The sequence below is a fragment of the Balaenoptera borealis genome, assembly GCF_965194805.1.
Source record: "Balaenoptera borealis genome assembly, chromosome: 12".
Classification (NCBI taxonomy): domain Eukaryota; kingdom Metazoa; phylum Chordata; class Mammalia; order Artiodactyla; family Balaenopteridae; genus Balaenoptera; species Balaenoptera borealis.
The window spans coordinates 44,703,826-44,720,230 of record NC_138869.1 but is presented as its reverse complement, the minus strand read 5'-3'; the positions used below and the strand labels follow the sequence as shown (position 1 = coordinate 44,720,230).

Sequence of the window (16,405 nt, the reverse complement as noted above, 5' to 3'; positions counted from 1 at the left end):
CAAATGGGACTAGCTTTATTGCTTACTATAAAAATTGAAAATTGTTTGTATAAAAGAATACATAAGCAATATAAAGAATCAAATATGTCTCTGTATGCATGTATAGGATAAATTACTTAAACCCAACTATCCAGGGATAATCACTTAACTGTCTAGATTTTTTTCTGTTTATATATCTAGTTGATATCAATTTCCATATGATTTTATAAAAATGAAATTATGTTGCTTATCTGTTACATGCTTTTTTCCCCCCAACAATAAATGTGTTATGGACGTCTTAACATATCAGTAGAGATCCTTGTCTTCAGTTTTCATGGCTGCAGAGTATTCTCTTTTGTGGGTAGCCTTGACGTAATTTATTTAATCCTCTTTAATGGAAGTTTTGGTGGCATCCAGTATTTGGCCCTGTTAATGTTGTGATAAATATCCTTGCATGCTCATCCAACCATTTGCTTTTCTGGATTTCTTACTGTATATTTTTAGATACAGAACTGTGGGTCAAACATTAAGTACGTTAAAATTTTTAATGCATGTTTTAAACTGCCTCCTGGAAAAGTGGGACTGATTCAGTCCAACAGTCCCGGCTGGTAGGATGGTTGTTGAATGACTACAGGTAGCTGTGGGCTTTCTTTGGGTCCTTTAGACTGTGCAGTCCCCCAGCTCTGATTATTTCCTGGGCATTTGTGGGTGGACAGCCCTGCCTGTCTTCTACTCCAAATGACAGTAGGCCTGCTTCTCCCATCCGTCCCCCAGAATGCTGTTCGTGTCCCACGGGACTTTGAGGGCTGCAGTGTCCTCCGCAAGTACCTGGGCCAGCTCCACTACCTGCAGAGTCGGGTCCCCATGGGCTCAGGCCAGGAGGCTGCTGTTTCTGTCACCTGGTGAGAGCTGGCAGGGCTGGGGGGAGCCTGGAGGTTGCCTGGGACAGCCCAGGGGTGTCTGGGCGGTGGGGATGCCCCTCTCCCCACCACCCCGCTTTCTTTTCCTTGCTACACAGCATGGGGAGTGGCTTGGTGTGGTCTCCCCAGGCCTCCCTCCCATCCGACGCAGCACTGGGGGTGGCGGGTCGCTTCACCAGCTCCTTCCCTCGAGATGACTGGGGTGGCCTGTCCACAGGACTGAGATCTTCTCAGGCAAATCTGTGGCCCATGAAGACATCAAGTATGAGCAGGCCTGCATTCTCTACAACCTTGGTGAGCTACCTAACCCCTTCCCCATGGCCCTACCTCCCAGCCCTGCCCACCCCATCTCAGCTCAGCAGGAGGCCACAAGGGCAGTGGGCTGATGGAAGGAAGACACCTGGATTCTGACCCTCCACTGCCTTCTCACAGCTCTGCTGGTGCCTCTCTTCTGGGCCACAGGGAGCCACCCTGCTGGGGAGAGGCTCTACTAGGCTGGCTGCCACATGGTGTTGCTACTGTGTGCTCCGGCCCAGAGGGATGGCCTCTCTTTTCTGACTGGACAGCTTCCGGCCCCCCTTGTGGCTTGGGTTGCTTCCAGCAGGAGGAGAACAAGGCTGGCCTAGACTGGCCTTGCGTCAACCCTGAGGGCTCAGCCTGGGGAGCCCCGAGTCCTGTGTAGGCATCCCTGAGGCTCTGAGACTGGACTTGTAGGCTGAGGGCTGTGGAAGGCAGGAGCCCCTTTCCTTCCACCCAATCCCTGCCTGGTGCAGAGCCAGAGACTGAGACCCCATTTACTCCAGCTTTGGTGTCCTTGGACCAACTGCCCCAGTTCTCAGACCCCTGTTGTCCTGATCATGAGTGACACCAGCAGCTCCAGGCTAGCCCTGACCCCATGTTCTGTGCCTCCCCAGGAGCGCTGCACTCCATGCTGGGGGCCATGGACAAGCGCATGTCTGAGGAGGTGAGGAGGGTAGGGGCAGTGGGTGGGTCATAGGACAGAACCAGGGAGGGGTGCTGAGTGTTGTCAGCCTCCAGAGTGTGAATCCTGCCCCGTGGAGCGGACACAGGAAGCTCTGTGCCTCTGCTTCTGGCATCCTCCCCTGTTCTCTCCCAGGGCATGAAGGTCTCCTGCACTCACTTCCAGTGTGCAGCAGGTGCCTTTGCCTACCTGCGTGAGCATTTCCCTCATGCCTACAGCGTTGACATGAGCCGGCAGATCCTCACTCTCAATGTCAACCTCATGCTGGTGAGGAGACACCCTTGTTGGGGCCGAGTTGAATCCAGGGGCGGGCACGGTTAGGGCTGGATCCTAGAGGTCCTGTGCACATGGCAGTGAGGGACAAGCAGAGGCCTGGGCTTTGACCTTTTGAGCCCCAGGTGGATCAGGAGCAGGGCTGTGCTGCTTGGAGCGCGGGAGGCTGGACGGAGAGGGCATCCGTGTGGTCTGTGCCGCTGAGGAATGGAGTGCATCTCCATCTGCTCTTCCAGGGCCAGGCTCAGGAGTGCCTTCTAGAGAAGTCCATGTTGGACAACAGGAAGAGCTTTCTGGTGGCTCGCATCAGTGCACAGGTAGGGACAGGGATAGACGGTGGCCCTCAAGGGACTGATGCCAGGCTTTTGGTTTACTCTCGATCCCCAACTTATAGCCCTGTCCTGGCTTCTAGGTGGTGGATTACTACAAGGAGGCGTGCCGGGCCTTGGAGAACCCCGATACCGCCTCACTGCTGGGCCGGATCCAGAAGGACTGGAAGAAGCTGGTACAGATGAAGATCTACTACTTTGCGGCTGTGGCTCATGTGAGGGCACCGTGGCCACCAGGGCTGGGCTGGGCTGAGTTGCCATAGCCCAGGAAGTAAGTAGCGATGTCTCTTCTTTCCCAGTTGCACATGGGGAAGCAGGCTGAGGAGCAGCAGAAGTTCGGAGAGCGAGTGAGTGAGCCGTGGCCAGGAGGGGACTCTGGACTGGTCCCAGCCTTGTTAGTCAGATCCTCGTGGGGACCCTTCTTCTGTCTCTCACCCCCACATCCCTGGCGGCCCCCCGCCGTAGACCTGGTGTTTCTCATGTGTTGTCCCATTTGTGCAGCCTTCATCCCCAGGGGACGGAGGAGGCACAGCAGGCTCCCCTCAGGGGATGGCTGGTGGGAGATGTAGGCTGTGGGGTGGAGCTGGTAGACGCTAACCATGGTGCTGTTGGCTGGACTGGTGCGTGGCTACCTCCTCAGCTCCTTGTCTTCTGATGGGTCACCTGATGGCCAGACGGCTCGGTGGGGGTTGGGGTGGCGGAAAGAGTAGGGTCCAAGCAGGGAAGGACGGACTGGTCTCTGTCCCCCGCAGGTCGCGTACTTCCAGAGTGCCCTGGACAAGCTCAATGAAGCCATCAAGCTGGCCAAGGTAAAGATGAGGAAGAGCCTGGCTGCCCCTCGGAGCCTGAGAGAACAAGGAGCAAGCCTGGTGGGGCTGAGGGGTCTCCTGGCACTGGCTGTGGTTGGCACTGAGCACCCCCATCCCTACCCTACAGGGCCAGCCTGACACCGTGCAAGACGCACTTCGCTTCACTATGGACGTCATTGGGGGAAAGTGAGTTTCTGGGGCTCGGGGTGGCTCTGGTTCCTTCTTGTTAGGAGGGGTCTTGGCCTTTTGCCTGCATCGTTGGGAGGAAGCCACCAGGGCCAGAGAGTAGTGGCCCACGTGGGAGGCTAGGTCCTGGATCCCTGCTGATCACTCAAGACTCCCCATTCCTCCTTCTCCTGACCCCCAGATACAATTCTGCGAAGAAGGACAATGATTTCATCTACCACGAGGCTGTCCCAGCACTGGACACCCTTCAGCCTGTAAAAGGTCTGAAGCTGAGGGGAGGCCGAGGATCGGGGTAGGGATGAAGATGGGACAGAAGAGAGGCAGTCGAGGTTCGAGTGGGCCTGGTCTCTACGATTCTTCCTCACCCCTCCCAGGTGCCCCCTTGGTGAAGCCCTTACCAGTGAACCCCACAGACCCAGCTGTTACGGGCCCTGACATCTTCACCAAACTGGTACCCATGGCTGCCCATGAAGCCTCGTCGCTGTACAGGTGGGCGGGACAGGCAGGCCCTATTAGCCCAGGTTGGGTTGGGATACCTCAAAGAGACATGGGCTTCCAGCAAATTGCTGTCACTTCTCCTGCAGTGAGGAGAAGGCCAAGCTGCTTCGGGAGATGATGGCCAAGATTGAGGACAAGAATGAGGTCCTGGAGTGAGTGCAAGGCTGGGGTGGGAGGCATGGAGGGTACACACCAGACCTCTGTGGGGTCCCCAGTGCTGCCTGCGACAGGGAGAGGAGTAAATGAAAGGTCTGTTGACACCAGCAGGCCTCCTGGCTGCGCCCTCCCTGCCCAGGGTCTTGTATGCTAGATTTGTAAGTTGAGAGTCACGCATTTTGAGAGGAGGATGTCCCATTGTTTCCAGCAGTGCACTGGGCATGTTCTGTGGTGGCAGTTGGGATGCTGATTTGTTGTCTGTTAGGACCTCAGACCTTGCTTCCGTGGTGGGGGCTTGCCCTGGTGGGCTCCTTGTGTAGCTGAGGGGTTGAGCCAGCACCCACCTGGTCCCGTTGCCCCCCAACAGCCAGTTCATGGATTCAATGCAGCTGGATCCTGAGACAGTGGACAACCTTGATGCCTACAGCCACATCCCACCCCAGCTCATGGAGAAGTGTGCGGCTCTCAGTGTCCGGCCCGACACTGTCAGGAACCTCGTCCAGTCCATGCAAGGTGAGTGAGGAGGAAAAGCAAGCAGGTGGAGGGCGGGAACGTGGGAGTCATCTGCTGCGGCCTTCTCTGTGTCCCTTGTTGACCGAGGATGGAGGTTTTCACCTCTCCCAGCACCCATCACAGCACCCACCGCACACTTCAGCGAACCACCGCACCCTGTGTGCCCTCTGTCTGCACTGCTCAGCCAGCACTGGGCTGCACGCAAGCCTGACTGAGGGGGCAGTTCTGTCTCCTGGGGGATGGGCCAGAGTGGGTGCCTGGTCTGCCTGCCACAGGAGCTGACCCCGCCTCCTCTAAACACGCCCCCAGTGCTGTCAGGTGTGTTCACGGATGTGGAGGCCTCCCTGAAGGACATCAGAGACCTGCTGGAGGAGGATGAGCTGCTAGAACAGAAGATGCCGGAGGCAGTGAGCCAGGCAGGGGCCAGCACGGCTGTCTCCAAGGCCGAGTTGGTAGAGGTGAGGCGAGAATGGGCCAAGTACATGGAGGTCCACGAGAAGGCCTCCTTCACCAACAGTGAGCTGCACCGCGCCATGAATCTGCATGTTGGCAACCTGCGCCTGCTCAGTGGTCCTCTGGACCAGGTCCGGGCCGCCCTGCCCACGCCAGCCCTCACCCCAGGTGAGCCCCCTACCTGTCCCCATGGGGAGAGGCTTGGTGCTGGGGTTTTCTCTGGCCTCACTGACCACTGCCGCTCCCAGAGGACAAGGCAGTGCTGCAGAACCTGAAGCGCATCCTGGCCAAGGTGCAGGAGATGCGGGACCAGCGTGTGTCCCTGGAGCAGCAGCTGCGTGAGCTTATCCAGAAAGATGACATCACGGCATCACTGGTTACCACAGACCATTCAGAGATAAAGGTGGGGCTGGGTGAGCAGTGTGCAGGGGCTGACTCTAGGCTCCACCCTTAGGTGGTGAGGCCCTGAGTGTCTGTCCTCCACCCCCCATCACACTCCCTCAGAAGCTGTTTGAGGAGCAGCTGAAGAAGTATGACCAGCTGAGGGTGTACCTGGAGCAGAACCTGGCCGCCCAGGACAACATTCTCCGGGCACTGACAGAGGCCAACGTGCAGTACGCATCTGTGCGGCGGGTGCTCAGTGAACTGGACCAAAAGTTAGTGTCTGGCCCTGTGCCTCTACCCAGTCCTGCCCAGAGCTGGGCTCCAGTTACTCACCTCCTGCCGGCCCTTCTGCCCGCCAGGTGGAACTCCACACTGCAGACCCTGGTGGCCTCCTATGAAGCCTACGAGGACCTGATGAAGAAGTCCCAGGAGGGCAAGGACTTCTATGCAGACCTGGAGAGCAAGGTGGCCGCTCTCCTGGAACGGGCACAGTCTACCTGCCAGGCCCGCGAGGCAGCCCGCCAGCAGCTCCTGGACAGGTGAGTGTGGCCCTGGGGCCGGGGTGCGGCTGCACCCCAGACCGAGGTCGGGCTGAGGGGCTGTGTGGCTCCACTTCTTCCCTACCTCGTCCTACAGGGAGCTGAAGAAGAAGCCGCCGCCACGGCCCACAGCCCCAAAGCCGCTGCTGCCCCGCAGGGAGGAGGGCGAGGCAGTGGAGGCAGGGGACCTGCCTGAGGAGCTGCGCAGCCTGCCCCCCGACACCTTCCTGGGGGCGGCTGCCCCACTCCACTTCCCCCCTGGCCCCTTCCCCAGCTCTGCAGGCCCAGGACCCCACTATCTCTCAGGTGCCTTGCCGCCTGGTACCTACTCAGGCCCTGCCCAGATGTTGCAGCCCAGGGCCCCCCAGGCCCTAGGGCACCCTGTGGTGGCCCTGGCACCTGGACCTGCTCTCTACACACCCGGGGCCTACACACCAGAGCTGGGCCTCATGCCGCGATCTTCGCCGCAGCATGGCATGGTGAGCAGTCCCTATGGGGGGGTGGGGCCCACCCCACCGGCTGCAGGCCTGCCCTCAGCCCCACCTCCCCAGTTCTCGGGTGCTGAGTTGGCCGTGGGGATTCGGCCAGCCACCACCACAGTAGATAGCGTCCAGGCCCCCATCTCCAGCCACACAGCACCACGGCCAAACCCTGCCCCTGCTCCTCCCCGGCCCCGCTTTCCGGGGCCGCCCCCCCAGCCGCTGCCCGTGCCCTACACATACCCGATGGGGGCCAAGCCACCCCTCGCAGTTCCCCCCGCCCAGCACCACTTTTCTCCTGGGATGCCCACAGGTTTTTCAGCCCCGAGGACTGGGCCCCAGCCTCATCCCACACGAGCGGTGTTTGGGCCCCAGCCTCCCCAGCAGCCCCTTCCACTCCAGCATCCGCACCTCTTCCCGCCCCAGGCTCCAGGACTGGTACCCCCACAGACCCCCTATCCCTTTGCCCCTCAGCCTGGTGTCCTGGGGCAGCCACCACCCACCCTGCACACCCAGCTCTACCCAGGCCCCTCTCAGGACCCTCTGCCTCCCCACTCAGGGGCGCTGCCTTTCCCCAGCCCTGGGCCCCCTCAGCCTCCCCATCCCACCCTGGCATATGGTCCTGCCCCTTCCCCCAGGCCCCTGGGCCCCCAGGCCCCCCCCCTTTCCATTCGAGGCCCTCCGCCTGCCAGCCAGCCCGCCCCCACTCCCCACCTGGTGCCTTCACCTGCCCCGTCACCGGGGCCCGGCCCCGTACCTCCTCGGCCCCCTGCAGCAGAGCCAGCCGTGTGTCTGCGCCGAGGTGCTGCGAGTGCAGATCTGCTCTCCTCCAGCCCTGAGAGTCAGCATGGAGGCGCTCAGCCTCCTGGGGGTGGGCAGCCTCTGCTGCAGCCCACTAAGGTGGATGCGGCTGAGGGCCGGCGGCCACAGGCCCTGCGGCTGATCGAGCAGGACCCCTACGAGCACCCGGAGAGGCTGCAGCAGTTGCAGCAGGAGCTGGAGGCCTTTCGGGGCCAGCTGGGCGATGCAGGGGCTCTGGACGCTGTCTGGCGGGAGCTGCAAGACGCACAGGAGCACGATGCCCGTGGCCGTTCCATCGCCATCGCCCGCTGCTACTCACTGAAGAACCGGCACCAGGACGTCATGCCCTACGACAGCAACCGTGTGGTGCTGCGCTCGGGCAAGGACGACTACATCAACGCCAGCCGCGTGGAGGGGCTCTCACCGTACTGCCCACCTTTGGTGGCCACCCAGGCCCCCCTGCCTGGCACAGCTGCCGACTTCTGGCTCATGGTGCATGAGCAGAAAGTGTCAGTCATTGTGATGCTCGTGTCCGAGGCCGAGATGGAAAAGGTGAGAGGGAGAGGTTGGGTGGGTGCCCAGCAGGGAAACTGGACAACCAGCCCTAACTGCCCTGATTGTCCTTCAGCAAAAGGTGGCTCGCTACTTCCCTACCGAGAGGGGCCAGCCCATGGTGCACGGTGCCCTGAGCTTGGCCCTGAGCAGTGTCCGCACCACCGAGACCCACGTGGAACGGGTGCTGAGCCTGCAGTTCCGGGACCAGAGCCTCAAGCGCTCGCTCGTGCACCTCCACTTCCCCACATGGCCGGAGTTGTGCGTCTGCTGCCCTGGGCGGTGGTTGGGGGGCTGGGAGGGTGGTGCAGCCTTGGATCAGGTCTGGCTCAGAGATGCCGCCCCACCCCGCAGAGGCCTGCCGGACAGCCCCAGCAACCTGCTGCACTTCATCCAGGAGGTGCACGCTCATTACCTGCATCAGCGCCCCCTGCACACGCCTGTCGTCGTCCACTGCAGGTAGGTGTGGGTAGCTCCCGAGTGGCCCTCCTCTGGGGGCTCCTGGGCTGGCCTTACAGCCCCTTCCTGCTGCAGCTCCGGGGTGGGCCGCACGGGAGCCTTCGCACTGCTCTACGCGGCTGTGCAGGAGGTGGAGGCTGGAAGTGGGATCCCTGAGCTGCCTCAGCTGGTGCGGCGCATGCGGCAGCAGAGGAAACACATGCTGCAGGAGAAGGTGAGGGCCCGGGCGGGAGCTGGGATGGGCCCTCCATCCTGGGTGACGGGCCCTGCCCGGCTGACCAGGCCCAATGCGCCCCTGCAGCTGCATCTCAGGTTCTGCCATGAGGCGGTGGTGAAACACGTGGAGCAGGTCCTGCAGCGCCACGGCGTGCTCCTTCCGTGCAAGCCCGCAGCTGGCGCCAGTGTCACCCAGAAGGTGAGGGAGGGAGCTCCTGGGGGCTGCTAGGACTGACACTGCCTCGTGGACTCCGTCTTCACCCACTCTTGTCTCCTCAGAATCACCTTCCTCAGGACTCCCAGGACCTGGTTCTCGGTGGGGATGTGCCCATCAGCTCCATCCAGGCCACTATCGCCAAGCTCAGCATCCGGCCTCCCGGGGGCTTGGATTCCCCAGCTGCCGGCCTGCCAGGCCCTGTAGAGCCCCCAGGCCTGCTGCCACCCAGCCTCCCAGAGTCCACCCAGCTCCCATCCTCCTCCCCACCCCCTCTCTCTTCACCCCTGCCTGAGGCCCCCCCGCCTGAGGAGGAGCAGCCGGTACCTGAGGTCCCCAGCCCGGGGCCCCCCTCCTCCTCGCTGGAGCTGCTGGCCTCCCTAACTCCTGAGGCCTTCTCTCTGGACAGCTCCTTGAGGGGAAAGCAGCGGATGAGCAAGCATAACTTTCTGCAGGCCCATAACGGGCAGGGTCTGCGGGCTGCCCGGCCCACTGACGACCCCCTCAGCCTTCTGGATCCACTCTGGACACTCAACAAGACCTGAACAGGGTTTGCCTGCCTGGTCCTTACACTATGTTGTCTCCCATGCCAGTCTGCCCCTCTTGAGGTGGGGCCTAGTCTTACTCCCATTCCTGCTGCCTTCAGCCCTGCCTGGCCCAGCCCACAGCTCTATGGGGTAGAGATGCATCACGGGTCTTGGGTCAGGTTCTGCTCCTTTGTGGGACCTGACATTTTCAGCTCTTTGCTGTTGAATAAACAAACCTGTTCTGTGGCCAGTGTTTGCTCAGCGCTGCTCCCCGGGAGGTGGGGGGGGGCTGGGCCCCAGCAACACCACCTTCAGTAAGCGTGGATGTGGAGGGGGTCACCTTGGTTTCCACACCTGTGAAGTGGTTATGCAAGAAGGCTTCTAGAGCTGGCTTGCTAAACTTCCCCAGCCTGTAAACTGTTCCTCTGACTTGTATGGCTTCTGGCAGGAGCTGCTGTGAGCTGAGAACGGTCTAACCAAGTGCTGCACTTCAGGCACCGGGAGGGTGTAAATGATGCCAGAGCTCATCCAGGGGAAGACGCAAGTGGCTCACAAAGCCCCTGGCTGATGATGTGATTTTTAAAAAAAAGTTTAATATTACAGTCACGAGGCAGGACAGGACAGTTCAGAGGCAGCTTCCCAAAGATTCAGCTCTTCCCCCAGTCCAGGTCCAGCACATTGCCCCACAGAGCACCCCAGCCAGACGGGCAGGGAGGCCCACCCTCAGTCCAGCTTCTCCAGCACAGAGGGCACGTACACTAGGCTGAGCTCGCTGCCAAAGTTGCAGACAATGGCAGCATTGTCCAGCACCAGGATCTGGCGGGCCGGCTGGGCCTCGCTGTTCTTCCCCAGGTAGACTGTCTGTAACAGGTCCCCGTAGTTTAGGTCCCAAAAGGAAACACAGCCCTGGCCGCCGGTCACCAGCAGGTTGTCTGAGATGACACCCAAGCTTGCACCACAGCCCAGGTCCTGGAGGCAAGGACAGGACAGGCTTGGTGTCTTGAATCCTTCCCTAAAACACCGAGAATCCCGTGGCCCCCAACATGCCTACCTGCTGAATGGAGTAGAGCCTGATGCCTGTGCTGCGGTCCCAGATGCTGATGAGGTCATCTAGGCCACTGCTGATGACGCAGGAGGTGGTACAGGTGAGGGAGGTGACATCCCCACGGTGAGCGAACATGTGGCTGACCCGGCTGCCAGTCAGCACATCCCACAGGCAGATGGCCCCATCTTGTCCTCCACTGGCCAGCACCATGGTCTAAGGGAACAGGCACAGGGGAGCTGGTCACTGTGGTGAAACACCTCTGTCCACAAGGGTGGCTTAGTGCCCTGGTGGGTGGGAACCCTCACTCTGCTTCACAGAGGCCCTTAGGGACCAGCTCCCAGGAGTTAGAAACAAGGGCCATGGGCCTGGCTTGGTACCCCTGCACCCCACCCATGGCCCTCACCTGGTCAATGTACACAGTCGTGATGGCCCCTGAGTGGCCTTGCAGGGTGAAGAGGCAGCATGAGTCCTCCAGGCGGTACACCTGGGGCAGGAACAGGTATCAGATTCTGGTCTCTCTGGGATTTTCCAAATCACACTTCAGCCAGGAATTCCCTTCCACAGTTCATCCAGGACACCTCCAGCCACTCCCTGGCTGACCCCATGTGCTCCCCACCCCCTGTGCTGGGCCACCCCAGTGCCCAAGAGATGGTGCCAACACTTACTCTCAGTGTGTGGTCCTGGCTCCCAGTCACGAGGCGCCCGGCAGCTGCCTTCAGGGCTGTGATGGGCTTCTGGTGTGCACAGGGCACTGTGTGGGTCAGGTGACAAGCCACTGCGTCACTGCTGCTGTACATAGGGGATGTGGGGGAACTACCCCGCCCCGGGGCCCCTGGGGACAACAGGCCAAGTGAGGGATCTCCGAGAAGACACCCTGCAGGCAGCCCCTGTGCTCCACCCACACCCACCAGGTGCAGGCACCAGCCCAGTCCAGGTCCCCTGACCTCGGAACTGCAGTGGGCTGAGGGCTGTGTGAGTCTCCAAGGAGAAGAAATCAAGGGAACCGTTGAGCCGGGCAGCCACAATCCTGGAAGAGAAGAGCGGCTCTCCCTTAGATCCCCCAGCCTTGGGGCTGAGCACCGCGGGCCCTTGACAGGCCCTTCCTACTGGCTGTGGGAACAGTGGAGCCATGAGGGACCGTGGCCAAGAGGGAAGCACAGGTGCTGGGGACCAGGTTGCAACTCCAATTATTAACCTCTGTGCCTCAGAGTCTTCATCTGTGAAATGGGAACAACTGTAGCCACCTCTCAGCGTGGTCATGAGGAGTAAATGAGCTAGTATGTGTAAAGTGGTACCTGGGGAACATCATGTAAGATTGGAAATTAAAAACAAAAACAAGGGGGATGGGCAGTCCCCCTCCACGGCCTGGAGCTAAAGGAAAGGCTTCAGGGGAGGAGAAACAGGACCTAAGGTGGGGCTATGTTTTAGAGCCACAGAAGGTGCTGCTGTCTCCATCACAGAAAAGCAGCTTCAACCCAAGCACCACCTGCTCCATTTCCTTTTTCCACAAAGAAATAAGGATTATTCTCCACTGCCCCGATTCCTAGGCACAGGTTGACGGGCAGAGATGGAGACATTTGCCGTGTGGCCCCAAAGCTTTGAAGTGGGTGGGGTTCACAATCTTACTCCAGCAAAGGGCAATGCACATCTTCACCTCTGCCCATAATCTGAAGGATCTATGGCAGAGATGGGGAAGGCACAGAACAGGGGTGGGAGGGAAAGGGAGGAGGGACCATGGAACTTTGAGGGTTGAGCTGAGACATGTGGGCTGTCCCTAAACTTCAAAAAAAAAAACAGCAGCAGGGGAGAATTTCCAAGCGTGGAGAGCACAGTGAACTTGGCCAGACTGCAGGGTAGGATGTTAGCTAAATAAGGCCTGAGCAAGAAGCCTGGCAATGGCAGGAATGACAGCAGCAGCCAACAGAAACTGAGAGGTAAGAGCAAGGGGTATCCCCACCCCAAGAAAATAAGGCTCCAGCTTTAGCTTAGATGGTGGGACCACGAACGGTCAGGGACCCTGTGAGGAAGAGCCAGCATGGGTCAGGCAGGTGAAGCGTTCAGCAAAGGCACCTGGTCATGGGTGAGGCCCAGGTTTCTCAGCCCAGAGGTGGGAGCTCAAGCCTGAGAAGCTGGGGATCCTCCTCTCCCAGGGAGCGTGTGATCGAGCCCTGGCAACACCCAGCCAACAGCCGTGCTGAGGAGGGAGGCATGGACAGTGTCCAGCATCAAAGGGGAAGAAAAGACGGTTCTTCTGAAAATGCATTTTTCTGTAACTGAAAACCCAGGAAACCTAGAAAGGTCAGTATTGACAGGCTACCTAGAGCAACTCTGACTTCAGAAGGGTGAGGAGAACTGCTCACTCTCCATGTGCCAGGCCCTATTCTAAGTGCTTCCTACCTGTTAACTCTTTGAGCTGTCCCCCTCCCACTGAGGTGGACTACCTGCTGTTCACAGGTGTGGGGCTTGGCACCGAGTAGGGAAGTCAAGTCACACACCAGTGAAGGGGAAGCAGGGCTCAAACCTCAGAGTGTGCTGGGCTGGGCTGTCTAGGGTTGAGGCAGGCATCCTAGCACTCGCACCTTTTGTCCAGGAAGACGAGGGCCGTGATGCCCGAGGAGACCTCCTCGCTGCTGCAGCGCAGAGTGCCCTCGATGGCGTCCCACACCTGCAGGCCCAGAGGCTGTGAGCACCTGCGAGCTGGGAGGGCCCACAAACCCCCTGCACAGACATCCCCTCTGCCCACCTCCAGCCCCTCTGCCCACCTCCAGCCCCTCTGCCCACCTCCAGCCCCTCTGCCCACCTCCAGCCGGCCACTGCTCCGCCCCACCACGATGAGGCTGCCCTGCAGCTCCAGGCTCCAGATGGAGCCATCTGCGCTGGGGGCCCAGGCGAGGGAAGGGGAGCCCTTCTCAGGAGGAAAGCCCCCCTCGTCCTCAGGGGCCTGGGGCAGCGTGGGCCCGGGCGAGGGTGGGCGCAGGGCTGGTGTGTGGACGGGAGCCATTCCCTCCTCCTGGTACAGTCGCTGCACCAGGTGGCTGAAGTCATAGCCTGGGGAGGCCTGAGCACGGCGGCAGCCCGCCCGGTACCGGGGCTCGGGCTGAGCGGGCTCTAGGAGCTGTGGCTGCGCTGAGAAGTTGGTGTCGATCAAGCAGGTGAGGTCCGGCTGGTCCCCGAAGAGGGAAGGTGGTGGAGGGCCCCGGGGACGATGCCGTAGCGGAGGACTGTCCCCAGGCTCCTCTGGACCACCCTTCCCACCGTCCGACAGCTGTTCCCAGCTCTCCTGAGCCTCCAACACGCTGCCAACACCACTGTCCTGGCGCTGCCTGCTGGGGGGCAGGGAGGGTGGGGTGAGGACAGTGGGGCACAGATGCAGGGCAGGGCATGGGTGGGAGGTGGGGGGTACCTACCCCGGGTGTGGGATGCGAGTGAGGCAGTCTCCAGTCTGCGCGTCCCACACACACACGTGGCCTGCCAGGCAACAGCTCACCAGCAGCATCCCGTCACTGGCCAGACACTCGATGTCCTGCGGAAGCACAGCATGGACATGGACATGGGCACGGGCGCTGGCGTCTGCGTGGCCCAGGCCTCAGGCGCCCCCAGCTCCCACCTGCGCTCACCATGAGGTGCCCGCGCAGCACCAGGGGCACAATCTCCGTCTCGGGTGGCGCGTAGCCGTAGTCATCGCAGGGGAGCTCCCCACGCCGCCGCCGCCCGGGCCCCGAGCCGGGTTGCCCATAGTTGCGAGGGCAGAGCACGCGGTATAGGCAGAGCAGCAGCAGCACGAGGACGATGCCCGAGGCCAAGCCGAGTGCCGCCACCCTACGCCGGGCGGAGCCTGGTGAGGCATGCCCCATCCCCCCCCATCCCTGCCAGCCGCCCCCCTCCCTCGTGGGCCTTACTTGTACAGGGTGATGTCTCTGTGCGCCTGCGCCGTGCCTGGCCCCTTGGGGGCGGCCTCCCAGAGCCCACCCTGCCCAGGCGGCGGCGGGGGCCAGGCACTGCGGCCGTCCTGAGGGTGCCGCCCCTCCAGGGCCTCCCTCGGGTTCAGGCGGAGCGTGACTGGGATGACAGGCAGCAGGCTGATGTACCTGGGGCCGGGCAGCGGGCAGCCTCAGCAGAGATGCCCTCGGAAGGGACCCCCCTCCTGCTGCTGCCCCAGTCCCCCTCTCTGCTCTTCACACGGGACTCAGCTCAACCTGCCAGGCTCCAAGAGCACCCTCTCAGGACAGTCTTCCCAGCATGGGTTGGGGCAGCAGAGGTAACGTCCCTCCCCAGCCCAGCTCTGGCACCCCAACCTTCCTCTGTCAGACACCGGCAGCCATCACTGCCATGTCTGTCACCCATTCTGGCTCGGAGTGGGTGGGAGTGAGTGAGGTGGATCTCATTCTGGCCAAGTGGCTGACAGCAACCTATGACTCCCCAGAGCAGGGCCCCGGGCTACTCTTAGGTTGTGGATGCTTGGAGCACTGGCTCCTACTTCACAGCCTTAGGGGTGTTTATTTGAAAGGAAATGCAGAATTCAAACCAGAGGGTCTCCCTCCTGAGGGGAAGGGATGCTCTGGGGACAGTGAGCGCTGACATCACCAGGTGGGGAGGTGGGACCTGGCACAGCCCAACTCACCTCTTGGCCAGTGTGATGTTGTAGTAGCTGAAAAGCGTTGGCCAGTGGCGGAAGGACAACTTCCTCCAAAGTTCCTCATCCTCAGTCCCCCAGGTTACCTCTGGGGCTGGGCCGTCATGGACGCCCTCAGCCGGAGCCCCAGGCTCGGGCAGCTCCCCTGGCAATGTCTGGTTCTCGGGTAACTTAGAGGCGCCAGGTGGGAAGATGGAGAAGGCGGGGTCCGGGTGGCTGGCAGGCAGCACACCACTAGGCACAGGCATGGAAGCCAGGGCGCCCTCGCCCAGAGGGCTCTGCTCTGTCACCTGGGCAGTGAGGTATGTGCGCAGCCCTGCTGGGTCTGTGTACACCAGGATGCCAATCCAGACAACGGTGCCAGCCTGCAGTGGGGCATTGGGTGCTCAGCAGGACCTCTGGGAGGAATGGGCAGCCCCAACCTGTCCTTCCCTCCTGCCTCTCCAAGTCCTCCCACTATGACTGGGGGCCAACTGCCCCCCAGAGGGACCTAGTTCCTTTTCCATGGTTGGGTTTGGGACTCCTGGCCTGGAAATACAGAGGCGCACCCTTAGGTTTGTTATAGAACTTTCCCATCCCCAACCCCCATCTCAGCTTGGGCCAGAAAGCTGCTACCTTTCCCATGGTCAGCATGGCCAGAGGGACCAGTTGCATGACCTGCTCCAGAGACACCACGGGTCCTAGTCCTCAGAGGGCCTCAGCCTTGCTGCCGTCTCACTTCAACTCCTTAGGAGAGGCCCACTGACCAGAGGCCAGCCCTGCTCCTTCTCCCCTCTGCCCAGCCCAGCATTTTCTGATGCCTGCACAGTGAACCCTGACTCAGGCAACCATGGTGGTTCCATCCCAGAGCACCCCGTCCTGGGTCACCCCGGGGAGACGACTCCTCTCCCTGATAACCTTGGCTACCTCTCCAAAGATGGGCTTATCACCCCAGAAACCACCAGGGTCTGGGCAGGAGGGTAGAGTGGGTGGCTTCCCAAAGCTAGGCTTCAAGAGGCCATGAAGGCCTGAGGGGCACACCCCACCTCCGAGGCAAATGCAAAATGCACGAGGGACTTGAGCGCTGGCCCTCGGGCAGGGGTGGCAGGTACCATGATGAGGCGCTGTGCCAGGCGGGTTCGGGCCAGGAAGTAGACGACACGCAGCCTCTTGGGGAGCCGCAGGTTTCGGAAGGAGGACGGTTGCAGTGTGATGGTGTGGGGTGTGGACGGCCGCACAGCCAGCTGCCGCTCGAAGCGTGCTGGCTGCCCCGCCGGCTTAGCTGGGGGCAGGCAGGCCTCAGGAGGCAGCCGCTTGTTCAGGTCCGCTAGCTGTTGGGGGTGCAGCGGTCAGGGCCCAAAGCTGCTGTCCAGAGGCTGCCCGCACGGGGCTGCTGCCCTGCCCGAGGCCTGCCCCTCTCACCCAGAAATCCCCTGAGCACAGACAGGGATGCAGAGGAGGTGGGTGGGCAGGGCTCAG

General features: G+C 61.1%; 2 protein-coding genes across 5 annotated transcripts in view; one reads left to right on the top strand and one right to left on the bottom strand.

Annotated features, from left to right (window-relative positions):
• The window catches only part of PTPN23 (protein tyrosine phosphatase non-receptor type 23), a 40,395-nt gene extending 30,880 nt beyond the window's left edge, over nucleotides 1-9,515 (top strand). Inside the window, exons 3-25 of the mRNA XM_082347520.1 lie at nucleotides 754-881; nucleotides 1,117-1,193; nucleotides 1,814-1,863; nucleotides 2,017-2,148; nucleotides 2,391-2,471; nucleotides 2,567-2,698; nucleotides 2,783-2,830; nucleotides 3,236-3,292; nucleotides 3,420-3,478; nucleotides 3,660-3,739; nucleotides 3,853-3,967; nucleotides 4,063-4,128; nucleotides 4,500-4,645; nucleotides 4,955-5,266; nucleotides 5,347-5,501; nucleotides 5,603-5,754; nucleotides 5,842-6,021; nucleotides 6,119-7,853; nucleotides 7,930-8,114; nucleotides 8,208-8,312; nucleotides 8,388-8,526; nucleotides 8,614-8,727; nucleotides 8,808-9,515. Coding sequence (XP_082203646.1) covers nucleotides 754-881; nucleotides 1,117-1,193; nucleotides 1,814-1,863; nucleotides 2,017-2,148; nucleotides 2,391-2,471; nucleotides 2,567-2,698; nucleotides 2,783-2,830; nucleotides 3,236-3,292; nucleotides 3,420-3,478; nucleotides 3,660-3,739; nucleotides 3,853-3,967; nucleotides 4,063-4,128; nucleotides 4,500-4,645; nucleotides 4,955-5,266; nucleotides 5,347-5,501; nucleotides 5,603-5,754; nucleotides 5,842-6,021; nucleotides 6,119-7,853; nucleotides 7,930-8,114; nucleotides 8,208-8,312; nucleotides 8,388-8,526; nucleotides 8,614-8,727; nucleotides 8,808-9,287 — 4,728 coding nt within the window. The 3' untranslated portion in view covers nucleotides 9,288-9,515. The remainder of the gene's footprint in view (nucleotides 1-753; nucleotides 882-1,116; nucleotides 1,194-1,813; nucleotides 1,864-2,016; nucleotides 2,149-2,390; nucleotides 2,472-2,566; nucleotides 2,699-2,782; nucleotides 2,831-3,235; nucleotides 3,293-3,419; nucleotides 3,479-3,659; nucleotides 3,740-3,852; nucleotides 3,968-4,062; nucleotides 4,129-4,499; nucleotides 4,646-4,954; nucleotides 5,267-5,346; nucleotides 5,502-5,602; nucleotides 5,755-5,841; nucleotides 6,022-6,118; nucleotides 7,854-7,929; nucleotides 8,115-8,207; nucleotides 8,313-8,387; nucleotides 8,527-8,613; nucleotides 8,728-8,807) is intronic.
• Nucleotides 9,516-9,842: 327 nt separating this feature from the next.
• SCAP (SREBF chaperone) overlaps nucleotides 9,843-16,405 on the bottom strand; it is an 84,243-nt gene continuing 77,680 nt past the window's right edge. For 2 of the 4 annotated variants that reach the window (XM_082347311.1, XM_082347314.1), the window contains 12 exons: nucleotides 16,039-16,257; nucleotides 14,936-15,312; nucleotides 14,214-14,402; nucleotides 13,932-14,133; nucleotides 13,722-13,837; nucleotides 13,115-13,640; nucleotides 12,894-12,979; nucleotides 11,259-11,341; nucleotides 10,980-11,146; nucleotides 10,718-10,798; nucleotides 10,321-10,527; nucleotides 9,843-10,238 (listed from right to left, as the gene is read on the bottom strand). In XM_082347311.1, coding sequence (XP_082203437.1) covers nucleotides 9,993-10,238; nucleotides 10,321-10,527; nucleotides 10,718-10,798; nucleotides 10,980-11,146; nucleotides 11,259-11,341; nucleotides 12,894-12,979; nucleotides 13,115-13,640; nucleotides 13,722-13,837; nucleotides 13,932-14,133; nucleotides 14,214-14,402; nucleotides 14,936-15,312; nucleotides 16,039-16,257 — 2,499 coding nt within the window. In that variant the 3' untranslated portion in view covers nucleotides 9,843-9,992. The remainder of the gene's footprint in view (nucleotides 10,239-10,320; nucleotides 10,528-10,717; nucleotides 10,799-10,979; nucleotides 11,147-11,258; nucleotides 11,342-12,893; nucleotides 12,980-13,114; nucleotides 13,641-13,721; nucleotides 13,838-13,931; nucleotides 14,134-14,213; nucleotides 14,403-14,935; nucleotides 15,313-16,038; nucleotides 16,258-16,405) is intronic. The other 2 variants (XM_082347313.1, XM_082347312.1) reach the window with 2 other exon arrangements.